Source organism: Balaenoptera acutorostrata, chromosome 1 (assembly GCF_949987535.1).
Source record: "Balaenoptera acutorostrata chromosome 1, mBalAcu1.1, whole genome shotgun sequence".
Taxonomy (NCBI): domain Eukaryota; kingdom Metazoa; phylum Chordata; class Mammalia; order Artiodactyla; family Balaenopteridae; genus Balaenoptera; species Balaenoptera acutorostrata.
This window is the reverse complement of record NC_080064.1, coordinates 162,851,941-162,867,542: the sequence shown is the minus strand read 5'-3', so window position 1 is coordinate 162,867,542 and position 15,602 is coordinate 162,851,941. Positions and strand designations below refer to the sequence as shown.

Below are 15,602 nucleotides of genomic sequence, written 5' to 3'. Positions count from 1 at the left end.
CAAATACTAGGAAAGATACATTGTACTTCATATTTTTCAAAGTGCATGCTTTAACATATGTTAAAGTAATTACATGATAAAATCCTTCTTCCCCTAAATTCAGAATTGGTTCTGGCTGAATCCAGTTAGGATACACTAAAATGTTCACCCTAAAGGTAGGAAAGAAAACAAAAAAATTGAGTGATGAGAGTTCTGCTGTCTGAAGTTCCTATTGGTGCGAATGTGGGTCACTTTTTTGGGTAATCAGTTGCAGGAGTATATGTCTCAATATGATTTGAATCCTGAGGATTTGTTACTTGTTAGAATTCAGGTTTTGGAAGCTGTGAGACAGGTTGTGAGGAATGGCAGGGTGGCGTTCAGTGGCATGGGTCAGAATTTTTTTTCTTTACTGGTAAAGCCCAAGGCAATGATTCATTTTTCTGATAATTACTTGATAAATTTAGATGACATCATAGAAGTGATAAAGTATACACAGGGCATTAATTAAGTTTCTTTTGAAGTTGCTTTAAGTTGTTGGGATTCAACAGGCCTGGTCATTGGAGTTCTCTTATTACACCATTTCAGAAGTTTTACCTGAAAGCAAAATTAGGTAATGGATGCTGGTAAAGTATTCTGGTTTATACGAAAAGTTAATATAAGTTTATATGTAAAAGAAATGATGTTCCAGCATATTTTTTATTTATTTTATTTTTTCACATCTTTTTCTTTTTTGGCCGCACCATGCGGCACGTGGGATCTTAGTTCCCCGAACAGGGATCGAACCTCCACGTCCCCAGCATTGGAAGCGTGGAGTCTTAACCACTGGACCACCAGGGAAGTCCAATTCATTTTATTTTTTATTGTGGTAAAAAGCATAACATAAAATGCACATAACATAATATATAAGTTAAAATTTTCCATCGTAACCATTTTTAAGGGTACAATACCTTAGTGCTAACTATATGCATATTATTGTACAACAGATCTTCAACATTATCTCATCTTGCAGAAATGAAACTCTATACCAATTAAATAACAACTCCCCATCTTCCCCTTCCTCCAACCCCTGGTAATCACCATTCTACTTTCTGTTTCTATGAGTTTAACTACTTTAGAACCCCCTATAAACAGAATCATGTAGTATTTATGTCTTTGTGACTGGCCTGTTTCACTTAGCATACTGTCCTCAGTTCATCTATGTTGTAGTATATGTCAGGATTTCCTTTTTTTTCACAGCTGAATAATATTCCATTATATGTATAGATGTATACATCACATTTCCTTTTTCCATTCATTCATCAATGGACATTAGGTTGTTTCTGCCTCTTGGTTATTGTGACTAATGCTGCAATAAGCATGGGTGTACAAATATCTCTTCGAGATCCTGCTTTCAATTTTTTGGATAAAATACCCAGAGGTGGGATTACTGGATCATATGGCAGTTCTATTTTTAATTTTTTGAGGACCTTCCATATTTTTTTCTATAGAGGCTGCACCATTTTGCACCCCCACCAACAGTGAATGAGGGTTCTAATTTCTCTGTATCCTCTCCAATGCTTATTTTCTTTCTTTTTTTTTTTTTTTTTTAATAATGGCCATTCTAATAATGAGTATGATGTGAATGTTTAAATATTTTTGAGGCGTTCTGGATGTTTCTCAAATTTGAAGTTCTAATCTTTCACCTGCCAATGCTTATCCATAAGTAATTACATAGGTGGACAATGTAAATAGTTGGTTTCATCCTCTTGAATTGAATACAATGCCTTTATACCAGTAATAGATGAAGAATTTGTTAATTTGTCATAATAATAATGAATATATTTGTTTTTAAAATGTGCCACACATTATTCTAAGTGCTTTACATTAATTATCTTATTTAATTCTTCCACCATTGCGTTAAAGCAGATACTACCATTATAATATTACTATATTATTTATAGATGTGGAACTTCTATAAAGTTCACAGAGAGGCACAGAGAAGAAATTGCCCAGACACAGTTGGGTCTCAGTCTGAACCCAGAGCCTCTTCTCTTAACCCCCTCATTACCCTGCCTTGTATATTTTAAAAGCTTTTCAAGCATTGAATAATTTTGGACTGAATTTTTCTTAAGAGATTTTAGTTCATGGGCAAATATTTCCATTAAGTTGTTAAAATATAATAAAAAAGGAGAATTAATATTTTCAGTGATGATTAGATGATATTAAAGGTTTGTAAAAAGGAGGCAGCAGAAGTAAGTCTTAAAAATATCTAATTTTTTATCATTCATTTTCTGAAATCCCCTAAATATAAAGTTTGAGAGTTCAGCCCTTCAGTACCACCATATCAGTTTTCTGTCTCAGTTCCCTTGGATTTTATCTGCTGACACTCATTTTGCTACTAGATTTTTAGTTGCTGGTCTTAGGTTGATCCTAAAAGTGTACACTCACCGCTGATAACACTTCCCAGACTCTTTCGTTCTTGATTTCAGGAGGGAAGAGGCTTATTTCTTCTCCTGTCCACTTACTAAACGTTGTGACCACAATAGAAGGCAGCTCAGAATCAATTTTTTTTTTCTTATGATGAATACTAGTCAGAAGGAGTTTTTTTTTTTTCTTTTAAGTGATTATATGAATGCATCTGGATGTTTATAGGAAAAAATTATATTCTTTGGAATTAACTCTTGTTTTATTTAGGTTTGAAAAAGTTTAAAGAAACAGCCATATTTTTATATGTTTTTTTTTTTTTTGGAAGGGCATCACTGAGTCATCCTAGAAAGAAAACAAGAGAATTTAGTACAAGAAAATCTGGATTAATTTAAAATTTAGAGCTTGAGATCTGAATGCTTTAGCGTGAATCTGAAAGCATACCCTACATCTGCATTCTGATACCCATTTTCTTTCAGCGCATACTATTAACATAGTTTCCATTTGAGGAAGATCAGAGGCAAGTACAAGAATCTTCAAAGGAACGAATCTAGCCCAAGATTTTGTCCTTGACTGCGCCTGTATTTTTTTTCCCTCGCTTCCAAAGCGTCTGCACTGCCTCCTTGCTTCTGGAACACCCTCGCTGTCCCCAGAGTCCTCAGACTATGTTTTACGTGGATAACAATTTCAAATTTTACAAATATTTCAAGCAAAAGCCCTCCAACTCATCCTGCCACCTGTTCGTCTCAGTTTACTGAGATTTCTTTTTTAATATCTGAACCTAACTTATAAGAAGCTACTTTACAGGGTTGTGAGAAAAGAAAAAAAAAGAGGAAATGATGGATAAGAGATTGTAAAGTATTTCTTATCATTGCAGCCTTTTGTCCACATGTTTTAGACCCAAGATCAGTAAACCAAGGCCCTGGGGGCCAAATCCACTTTGCTAAAGAAAGTTCTATTGGAACACAGCCGCACCGATTCTTGCGTTGTCTGTGGCTTCTCTCCTGCTTCTACAGGAGTTGTACCAGACACTGAAGGACCTGCAAAGCTGAACTCTTGGCTATCTGGGCCTTTAAGAAAAAGCTTGTGGACCCCTGCTGTTTTATAAAGGGGTAAGAATTAAGTGTTTCCAGGAAGAGGAATCCTGACCCTGCCTCCCCTGGATCATCATCCAACAGGAAGAAGCCCCCCACTCTCCCCTGCTAAGTTTCCCTCTGTACTTTTCCTCCCTGAGGAGACGTCAGGTCCTTTGCTGACCACCCTGTCAGAGCAGACAGTTTAGGTGCCCAGGTTTTCTTTCCGAGAGGAGAATCTTCAGGCACACACGCTACACGGTCCGAGCTTTACTGGTTCTCCTCTGAGCTTCTCTGTTTTACTCTAAATCCAGCTGGCAGCCTTGTTGGCGTCCCCTGACTCTTGGGGTGACTAGTCATTACTCCTTTTTGAACGTTGGCTTATGCTTCTCCTAATGGTGCCTATTGATTTAACAGACCTACTACGCTCCTAGCCTTTTGGCTTCCTAGTGCCGGCCAGGAGGAATTCTCTGCCCAGCATTTCCTCATTTCTGGGCTGAGGCCCAGCACCGGGCCCTTCGCAAGTCCCTCTTGGCTCTTCTTCTGCATCCCTCTCCTGAGTATCATTACCCTGTTGTGATGATGGTTGATAATCAAGGCTCACTCTGTATGAGGCACTCTGCTCAGTACCTTCAATACACGATCTCACTTGCTTCACACAGCAACCCCATGAGGTATCAACTGCTAGGTCCCATGACCACTTCATTTACAAAGAAAGTAACTCCAGGTTTAAAAGTTTGCCCCAACTCAGACAGAAAATGATAGAACTGGGACTTGAACCCATTTGACTCTAGCATCTTGTAATCACAGTTATATCACATTCTACAGTTTAAATATAGATCAATTACCATCACTTGTGTCAAGCAGGATTTCCCCAAATCCATACCAGCTTTGGAGGACATAGGTAGACACTTGTTGAATACGTGAACTTGATCCGGAAGGAAGAATCTAATACCAATGTCTCTTCGGAGTTCTGGGCACACTGGTAGCATTCAAGAACAAAGCACTTAGGGGCAGTATTAGGAAAGGGTATGCTTGTTTTGACTTGTTTAAGGTAGAAGGAAAATCTCAAGATTGGCATGAAGTCAAATTCCTCTTTGAGTCATTTGTTTTTGTCACATAGGGTAGGATCCTAATGCCTCCACACTTGTCATACGGACTTACTGTACCATTCGGTAATTGCCACTGCAAAATGCACACATTGAAACTCTTTCTATCCAAATGGAGTGGATGCATTAGACTTAATTAGCATTTCTTCCTTTCACCAAGAGTATTATGTTAACAGAGCTTTTTTTTTTTTAATTGTATGTTTAAAGAGACACAGGCAGACTCATATCAAGGCTGTTTAAAATTTCTAAGTAGAGAAAGAACACATAAGAATTGGAGTTGGATCCTGAGCACAGCAAATTTGGGGAGTTACGGTTAGCTCAGATATAACACCTTTCAGGTGGCAGTGGTCGTTTTTGAGCTCTTTTATGAAGACCGTGACACGATCCCTATACCATAGGAGCTTAAAGGCAAAGATGAAGTGTCTGCACACATCACATAGGGGATGTTTTCTACACTGCAAAAGAGCAGTAGCCCTTTCCAAGAAGATGTCATTGTCAAAGCTAAAAACGTTAAATTTCTGCATACCTTGATGAGAGATTTGTATTCTCCATCATTTTCATCAGTAAGCATTTTTGATTGTATACTGTTATTCCCTTTTAAATGCATTTCAAAGCACACCCTGCCGATTCTGGATTCTGAGTTTTTTCCGATCATGAACAATAGCTGTGTTTGGGGATCTATAAAATACATGTGTACAACCTGACACCTGTTGCTTTGGTGACACGGTTTGTTTGGTTTCTGTGGACTTAAACTGGTCACAAACCATAGTGGTACAGAGACAAGTTGAGGGATTTCTTTTTGAGGTGTTGAGGAATTCCCTTCTCCAAGAGCAACCCTATCCTCTCCCACAGCTGGTCTTGCACCACAAGTCTGACAACAGCAAATGACAATGCCAAGATCCACCCTATCCTACCACATTCCCAGGCATCAAAATTTCCTTTGCAACCAGCAACAGTAGCAACAACAACAGCTACACAAAGCACCCTCTCAGGAGATAACGATTTCATTTTTCATTTCTGTTCTAAACAACACTCAGTTACAGCACTCAATTAATTTCTTTTGGAGATTAGAGTCAGGCGACATTGCATCTTAGTTAAGAGGAGAGACTTGGATCCAGAGTGCCTGGGTTTCAATCCTAGCTCTGGCGCTTGTAAGCTGTGTAATTCTGGGCATGTTACCTCTTCTCTCTGTGCCTTAATTCTCTCATCTGCAAAATGGGGGTTCATAGATGTAGAGCACATAGAAGAGTGCTCCACACTCTTAGTGTTTATTAGAGGTGTTGGTATGTAAGTTTTAACAGGTGCATTGAAAGAGCATTGGGCTGGTTGTCAGGAATTTGAGTTTTAGTCTCTTTTCTGCAATTAACTAGCACTTATCCTTGTAAAGAGGGTTGAGTGATCATAGATAAGTCAGTACCCATCCACCTCTTTCAGGTCTACATAAAACCAGGAGCCTGAACCTACTGGAATTTGGGATTTGTTCTAAGTCTAATAGCCTAAAAATCTGTGTTGCTTTATGACAAATGGTATATTATTGGTGGGCTGCTATCAGTTATGCTCTGTCTAATTGACTGTACCTAGTTTATTTTTATGCGTACTTTGGAGCTAAACATTAAAATGAAGGAATGAGAAATAGGATCAGTAAAAATCAAGTGGACGGGTAATGAAACGTTCTGCTGGGGACTCCAGGGGAGTAAGTCCCCGTCCTCAAGGAACGGACAGTTGTACAGCTGGGACAAGAGGTGGGCAATTCACTAGACACATGTAATAAAGTGCCTTAAAGGCTAGGAGAAAAGTTCGCTTGAAGGTAAGTGCGAGATGAACTAGTTATACCCATACAGACCCCTGGACCCCAGTCTTGTGGGCCCTGGGAGAGCTTCATTGAAGAAATGATAAAAGAAGCACATCTAGGACCAGCAGGAAAGACAATGCTGCTTTCTAGAAACTGGAAGTAATTCAGCGTGGGTGTCAGACAAGCGGGTGGACTTGGGATAGAGGTAGGGATTGACCTGGAACTGCGGCAAGAGATAAGGCTGGGGTGAGATTTTGAAGAGCTTTGCAAATGCTTTGCCCTCAATTATAATCAGATTACACCCAGTGATGGGCAGTTTAACAAGCTCCAGGGAAGTGACAGGAAATGTTCATGAGGAGAGGTGGTTGATGTCTTGGAAATTCACTTCGTAGACAATTTGGTGCTTTAAAAAATGACTTGAGTTATTACACTTCTTCCTCTCCTCCTGGTATCTGTAAAATATAGCTGTGTACACGAGAGTTGTTGGCAAGACAAAATCCTCTCTCCAGTTCTCTGGGTGAATGGCATATTCATTCTCACACTCTTGCATAAATCTGCAGAAGACTGTTTTTATACTATTCCCAAACTCCACGCTTAGGTCTTTGAGTCAGAGTATTTCATAATGTTTCATCGTCGATGAAAATCTTACATTGTTTCTTCCCTTTCTTCTCAGAAGGGAGAACAAAACTGTATATGATTTTAATACCTATATTCCATGTAATGCTTACAATGTTATAAAGCAGGAGTGATGATTCCTCTTTTGTACGTAAGCAAACTGGGAGTATGAAGGTGAAGTGACCGGTTTGAGTTCTGACAGCTAAGAAAGTGCAGGGCTGGAATTTGAACTGAGATCTGCCGCTTCCTTTCTCCTTCTTCCCTCACTTATTCATCCTCAGACGTTTTCCTGACCCATATGCAAGGCCGTATGCTAAGGATGGATATACATGGGCACACAAGAACTTTTTCCCAACTTCTCTTTGAGATGAACATGCACCGTGCTCAGTGTTAACAGTTGTGCAATTAAAGCAATAAAGGAGTGGCCATGTTTACAAGTTTGGGGGAAACTGAGGCAGGGTATGTCTTGTTTAAATTGGAAAAAAATTAAGACTAAATAATTCCTCCCCATTGTACAGCATTGTTTTCCTGCTAAATCATTGTTCACTGAATACAATGGGGAAATGTAATCTTGTGATTAGATACATGTATTTGCATGGAGGCAGTCAATGCTGGTACCCACTGTAGGCTCAATGGCCCTCCCAACACAGATGGCTGGAGGATGAAACCAGAGTCTGTGGTTTAGTCTCCAGTCACTAGGATTTATAAACCTGCCTGCTTGGAGAATTCCCTGGCGGTCCAGTGGTTAGGACTCTGAGCCTTCACTGCTGGGGGGCCAGGGTTCAATCCCTGGTCAGGGAACTAAGATCCCACAAGCTGTGTGGTACGGCCAAAAAATAAAAAAAAATAAAAAATAAATAAACCTGCCTGCTTGTGGGTTTTTTCCTGATCTTTTTCCCTTAAAGGCAAAGCATCATCCACTCGCATTTGGGAGCAAGGCCTGATCTTCACTGTGAAAAGGCAGTCATTTGTGCCCACATACTTTTAGGGCTCTTGTAAATTGCTTTTGTGATGATCAGAATTTAATCCAATAGAACCTTAAAGAACCAAATATCAAATGACCTTTTCTAGACCCGCCTGTCTCCCACCTCATTTTGTAGAGGGTTAGAGGGGCAGCCAAAAGGCAAAGAATGTGAGGCTCTGGCATAACCCTGTGTAGGAAATTGCTCTGCTGAGAGCCCGGTGTGCCTGGTAACCGGACGTGGCCCTCTTCCCCCACCTCCTCCATCTGCCACGTCTTCGAGCTCGCAAGTGGATGCGGTCCCCTCGGTTGCCTGGGGCTGCCATTCCTTGTCATAGTCTGGGGCATCTTCGTTGAGAACTTGAGGCAGATTCTTGAAATATCTTCAGTGATGGCAGTTCTTGGACCTTTGAGGGGAGATTTAACATTTCGTAATAGACAACCGTCGTTCGGCATCGTGTCTTGTATTTGGCCAGTCAAATATTTTGGGTGAGTATGAGCAAAGTGTCATTTGATTCCTTCCCCTGTCTGCTTTATAGCTTTGAAATAACTCTAGTGGCAGTTTGAAAGAAGTTTCAAAAAGTATTCAGAGCATTCTTCTGGGAAGAGATATAGCGTCCCTAAGTAACTTATTTTGAAGTCTAACTTTGGGTGCGTTCTTTGAAAATAAAATAGCATCCTTTACTTAAATATGCATTGATAGAATTATGACTTTTTTTTTGCCACAGGTATGTAATGAGTTATTATCTCACATTATATAATCCCGGCTATAGATACTGTTATTTTCTATTTCAGGTAGAATGAGGAGAAAGGAGCTAGAAACAAAGGAGCTTTAAACACAAAAAAGAGAAGAAAAGGAAAGAAAGGGAAGTTGTATCACTGTATGGAAAAACCTTTACTACCATACAGTAAAGAGAGGGTTTTCCTTCTTTCTTTTTCCTGCTTTTGGACACTTAAAACAAAAATACTACAGATTACTGCCTTCATGTTTTTAATGCTCTGTAATTGTGTACTGAGGCGAATCCCATTATTTTTAAATCACTTCATGTTGGAAAACAATTGGATAAACCCCACTTGGAGTGCCCTTGGGTCATCCCAAGCCATTTGGTTCTGTTAATAAAATTAAAACAATTGGGGGAAATAGACAGATGCTTTCAAATTGGCTTTAAAATTATGATGTCTGTATGTATGAAAAAGAGGACAGCTCTTGGGAACTACATAAAGCCCAATGCTTCATTACTATGTGCAAGAGATGTGAGTCAGAAGTAAAGATTTGACATATATATATATATTTTTAAAATATTTATTTATTTATTTATTTATTTATGGCTGTGTTGGGTCTTCGTTTCTGTGCGAGGGCTTTCTCTAGTTGTGGCAAGCGGGGGCCACTCTTCATCGCGGTGCGCGGGCCTCTCACTATCGTGGCCTCTCTTGTTGCGGAGCACAGGCTCCAGATGCGCAGGCTCAGTAATTGTGGCTCACGGGCCTAGTTGCTCCGTGGCATGTGGGATCCTCCCAGACCAGGGCTCGAACCCGTGTCCCCTGCATTGGCAGGCGGATTCTCAACCACTGCGCCACCAGGGAAGCCCTTGACATATATTTTTATTTTGAGATGCCGTGCTAATTTACATCATTCAGCCCTTTCACTGCTAAACTGTAAAAGTCCATTAAGTGACTGAAAGGAATATACAAATTATCCACTGGCGCTCCAGGCTGAAGTTTTACATACACCCTGTTAGTCTATCCACCAGCTAGCTGCAAGATTCTATTAAGCAGTAAGTGAGAGGATTATATTGCCCTCAAACTGATTGTACAGAAGACTCTGCAGTCAGTCATCAGAGCCCAGGACCTTCTGAAAAGACGCCAAGAGATATTATAACTTGCTCTATCATGATTGTCAGCCTGGTTAAAAAACCCAGAGCTTCCACGTGGATCTGGTTCCCTCTGAAGCTGAGCTTATTTCCCCAGCTATTGACAAAACTGGGAAAATTCCAGTCGTGTCATCCACGGCTGCCCAATTCAGTCCCTGGTGCCTTATAACAAACGTGGCCCAGAAAATAGCGAGCTATAATCCAAGAAAACTCCGTGTCTGAAATGAGAATTCTAGGCTGTGAACAATAACTTCTGCATTCCCCTGAATGACTGTCCAGTGTTAACATTCCAGAAGCCGGCAGTTGCTACTGGAAATATTTTTGCCTTGTTTCCTCTTGGTGAATCGAAGGAAAACAAGTGCCCCATCGAGATCATAGGGTCTATTGGGAGAGTGTCTTAGAGCCATTATCAAAATAGATGTAACAGTGTTGCCTAGGTGCTTGGGGCAGCATATTTTTAGGATAAAATGCTCTCTTCATTGAATAGAAAAAGCACCAGGGAAGGTTTTTCAAGGGCAGAATCTTTGTAGACTCTGACATGAATCAAAGACTGTTGGGTGGGTGATCACAGCCAACAACAATGAACTAAGGAACTCAGTGGGAGGGCTTGGAAATTAGAGAGGTTTTCCTCCAGCCAAGAAGTTCTTTAGAATGATGTTGATTTGTTTTTCAAGGTATAAACCAGTGTTCCTTAGTGAAATCAAGGTTATCTTCCATATATGTCAAGACAAATTTATTGAAACAGAACATTTGGCAGAAGGATGTCAGATTCATCGTAAACCATGTCTATATGCTTAGCTGAAAATCTATCATTTATGAAAATACTCAGGACCAGTGTATTTTCTTTCCATTCACAGCGAAATTTTTATAAGAATGTGGTGTTTTTTTCTATAGCTTGGGGAAGATTCCTTTACCCCAATGTAGTCATTTATTCATTTTTTACAGCACAGTTCAATCATTTGCTCCTGTGTGAAGAATTCACTGACTTTCCAAAGCACACTCTCAGCAGCTGTGGGGATGCATCCGTGTACACGGGTGTCTGGTGCTGACTTGAATCCAGAACCGTTGCACTGCACACTCAGTTGTATTGTGATTTGTTGACATGTCTTGTCTCCTCTGTAAAACTGTAGATTCCTTAAGAGGCAGGGACTTGCTCTTTCTTTCCCAGCCCTGCACGTGTACAAAATGGTAGGCTTATTGATAAGCGTTGAGGATTCAGCTATAAATGAGACAGAACTCTGCCCTCAAGAACTCATCCTAAGTCACTATTAAAAATTCTTCTGCCTTTACGTATCTCTTTGTCATTGAAGAATTATAGAATGTAGTGGTTAGAAAGGAAACTGGAATCCTTCTTTATATGTGATCTAAAACTCTCATATGGCAATTTGACAATTTCCCTTCTGTTTCTGAAGAAATATAAAAATCTTTAGACAGTCATTCAGAGAAGGGGCGTCTATAGATTCAGCTGCTATAATTGAATCACTCCTGAGTGTTTTCTGCAACATGGCTCCAATTCTTAGGGCACCCATTTTGTAAATGATAGTAAGTGTTATGATAAGATAAACATTAAATAGCTCTTTTAGTGCCACCCATCTGTATTTTCATATTTTATATTACTTTTATTCTTATTTATATCAAGATGTACTTTTATTTCCTTTAAAACTTCTTACAGTTTTGTTTTGTTTTTTTTTTCTCTTTTCACACTTAACTCCCCAGAAACCTTTGTATTTTTCTATTTTCTCCTTGATAAGCTCTCCTGGTTTTGCCATGGATTTCCATTTTTGTCAAAGGTATTTTTGTAAGGTTTTGAAAAATTAACTAGATTTTCTTCTACTTTTTTTTCTTTTTAATTTGATTTGTGGACTGGTTTTCCTTGTGTTCTTCATTTTGCTTCCTAATGGGCCATCTAGCTCACCTGACCTTGCGGACAGTACTATGTGACAGCATCATAATTGATGTTCAGAAAAATGACCTTGAGACACCAAAAAATATCACGTAATTTAAAATGTATTATTTTACTTATATACTACTTTTGGGTGGAGGATTTCTATTCCGCATAAGCAATAATCCTTGCCTCCAGGATCTGACCATCTCATGGATAATATGCACGTGAAAAGGTATAAAAGAATCTGGCACGTCTGTATATGATGAGAGTACCCGAAAAGATATGAGAACCAAGAAATCATTTTCTGCTAGGGTGGTTTGAGACGTTTTCATGAAAGATTTGAATGGAATTTGAGTTGAACGTTGAGCCTTGGAAGTAATTTTAAGAAGAAAAGAGGGGCAAAGATAGATCATCCTCAGAGGGACGTCTGAAGGACACAGCAAAAACTGAATAAATCAAATTGGTGCATCAGGAAGTTCATATAAGGTAATCATTGTAATGTTGCTGGAAAAGTGGATGAGAGTCACATGGGGCAGGGATTTTGTGGGCTAGGTGAATATTTTATGTTTATTCCAGAGGCCATAGGAATCTATTGATTTTTTTTAAAGTTGATTTAACGACATGATCAAAGCCGTCATAGGAAGAGGAATATGATCGTGGTATGCAGTGTGGATTAGAGGGGGACGGGACGGAGGCAAAATGCCCAGTTAGGCGATAACTACCATAGTTCAGGTGTGAGCTCACACAGGCCTCATTTAGGGGCCTGTCAGAAGGGCCTTGTTGCGAAGGATGAGGATATAATGTTCAAAGAAGAAGAGGAACTGGTTTGAAAAGGAAGGTGATTATTTTGTGTGTGTGTGATGCTGGGTCATCCCAGTAGAAGTTTCCAGCACTGGGTTAAAAGGGATGGGGCAGGGGAACTTGTGCTCATGCCTTGATACTAGAAAGTGAACAAATGATGACTTCGTATTGACTTTTGAGGAACAAAAAAAGGGAAGTAATGCTGTTCGGAAAACATTTTTTTTTTCTCTTTCTAACTAGTTATTGTTCCACTCTTCCTGAGAAAGCAGAGGCTTGGGTTTCTTTTTACATAAGTATAAGGAGAGCCATGTAGAGTGGAAGGATCTGGTAGTCGAATACTAATTAACCCCTAGAAAATGACTAGCAACACTCTCTTGATGCAAAATAAATTTTCAGTGAAAATCGCAGTGAAAAATCATTCATCTAAAGTTCAGATTCTAAATCCTTTTATTCTCAGCCGTGACCCAGCCAGTTTGGTTCCTTTGACTTATCCTTGGTTTTCTGTGAGTGTAATAATACAGTAACACAATAATATCTCTGAGGAAGGTGATGGTGTGTGCTTCTGTTGATGCAATTAATATTACTCTTAATATTTCACCTATTATGTTAAAAAGTAGGTGCTTTTATTATTATAAATACCCTGAATTAGAATGCTAATTTAGTCAATTTTGATAGGATTATCTTAAGTTATAATGCACAGGCTTTTTTTTTTTTTTTTTGAAGCCATGCATACTTAACCAGTTCTCCGTAGTTAAGAGTGGTTAGGTATTACTTCCTGTTGAATTAGCAGTTGCTGAGTAGTTGAGTCTTTGTACAATCCTGCAATCCACTAATGTGATATTTTATTTATTTATTTATTTATTTATTTATTTATTTATTTATTTATTTTTGGCTGTGCTGGGTCTTCGGTTCGTGCGAGGGCTTTCTCTAGTTGCGGCAAGTGGGGGCCACTCTTCATCGCGGTGCGGGGACCGCTCTTCATCGCGGTGCGCGGGCCTTTCACTATCGCGGCCCCTCCCGTCGCGGGGCACAGGCTCCAGACGCGCAGGCTCAGCAGCTGTGGCTCACGGGCCCAGTTGCTCCGTGGCATGTGGGATCTTCCCAGACCAGGGCTCGAACCCGTGTCTCCTGCATTAGCAGGCAGATTCTCAACCACTGCGCCACCAGGGAAGCCCTAATGTGATATTTAATGAGGAGACATCAGTCTGGAGAAAGGTAGTCAATATAAATCAGTGTTTACAAAGTGTGATTAACTCTGAAATATTTCATCAATGCTGTGGTCCCTGGCAGACTCTATGCTAATTACTAGAATCTGTGCATGTTTCAGGGGACTTGGATGGACCCTGGGTATTGCAAACATGGAGCAGCAAAATTGCAATTATGCTCGGACCGTCTCTGATGACAATTTATGCATTTGGTGTGATGACCTCCCCCTTCCCAAGAGGGCAATAAACAGAATGCATTTTCATTAAGATACTAATGCACTTAATCACAAGGGGAAAGGGTTAGGAAGTAACGAAAGACCTTCAAGCACTATGTGACAGAGCTGATAGGGGAGAGAGGCTTTATTTTAAAGGCAGCTTCTCTACAAAGCTGTAGGCAGCCCCAGAGCACTTCCCACACATAGTCTTTGGCACTAATTGAAAAATTGCAAGTTAAAGTTTGGATCTTCTGGCGACATCCTTATCACTTCAAATGTGTTGTTACTAACGTAAATGATGTAGACTGTAATATTAAAAATATAATTTCATAGCAGTTTATTTTGATTTATAGCACTTCCATGCAGCTTGAGTGTTTGGAATTCATTATGCAAGTAATTGAATAAACATGATGATGATGATGGTGATGATGGTGGTCATGATGGTTGTAATGAAGATGGTGATGATGATGGTTGTAATGAAGATAGTGATGATGGTGGTGATGGTGATGATGACGGTGGTGATGGTGATGATGGTGGTGATGATGGTGATCATCATCATCAGTAAACATTTTCCAAGAGTAAAATTGTATTGTAAGGCTCTGGTAAGTGATGAAGCGAGAACCATGTAACTTCAGTCCCTGCCCTCAAGGAGCTTACTGCGCAGTCCCAAATTAGCCTGCTGACCATTTTTCACGTTGAGATTTGTACTGTTCAGTGTCAGAGAGACAAAAAGTCTGATGCATCAGGGCATTAGTAACCAAAAGAAGTCCAGGATGGATGGTACTGTAATACGGTTTTGATGTTGGTGTTTTTATGGAAATAATCCGCTGGGAAATTTCTTTCGGATCCTCAAATTCTGGAAGACCGCTACTTTGTATGAGTGGATGAAGCATAATTTTAAAGGCTGATTTTAAGCTTAATCTTTTGAAGAGCTTCACCATATATCTTCTCATTATTTGATGCATCTTCAGCGGTTATAGCGAGCATCTGGCTTCATATTTGTGACATCCTCATGACTGCCGTTGACTTTTTTTTGAGGGAGGACGGCAGGAGTAGCAGAGTTGGTGTTGCCTTGGGGATGCTAGGGTTGCCTGGGTCTTGCAAATCTAACAGCTTCTTTTCTTAAACTCTGTGTTTTAGGTAATATAGAATATAGCTGCCCTGCCACGAATGAATGTGAAATCACAAAGCGCAGACGTAAATCCTGCCAGGCTTGCCGCTTCATGAAGTGTTTAAAAGTGGGCATGCTCAAAGAAGGTAAGGCTGTGTGCTAGTGCTCCTGTACTTTAGGCTGGGGGTGTGGGATGCACAGGGAATTACAAAAATATTAGAGAAACCAGGCAACTCTGGGGTCACAGTAAGTATCCTGAATCTGATAGCAGAATACTCCTCCTTTATACCCGGACTTGCTGATCTCTCGTGGCTAACTGCTTGACATCAACAGGAAGGGACAAGGTAGGACACATCTGATGTGTAGCTAAACCCACCAGGTATGCTTGGCAGTTCGGGTTCTTTTCATCTTTACAATTTGCAGAAGGCAAAGGATGAAGGGTAGCCAAGAGGCTACTGTCATTGTCTTTTTGCTTTCTTTACACTACTAGGTCTACAGAGAGATCACCCCATCTTTACTGAGGTATAACTGACAAATAAAAATTGCGTATTTTTAAGGTAGATGACCTGTATTTCATTAATA

General features: G+C 39.9%; 1 protein-coding gene across 9 annotated transcripts in view; it reads left to right on the top strand.

Annotated features, from left to right (window-relative positions):
• LOC102998405 (cyclin-Y-like protein 1) overlaps positions 1-15,602 on the top strand; it is a 292,469-nt gene that overhangs the window by 113,323 nt on the left and 163,544 nt on the right. For all 9 annotated transcript variants that reach the window (XM_057541417.1, XM_057541408.1, XM_057541432.1 and 6 more), the window contains one exon: positions 15,050-15,166. In XM_057541417.1, the coding sequence (XP_057397400.1) occupies positions 15,050-15,166 (117 nt within the window). The remainder of the gene's footprint in view (positions 1-15,049; positions 15,167-15,602) is intronic.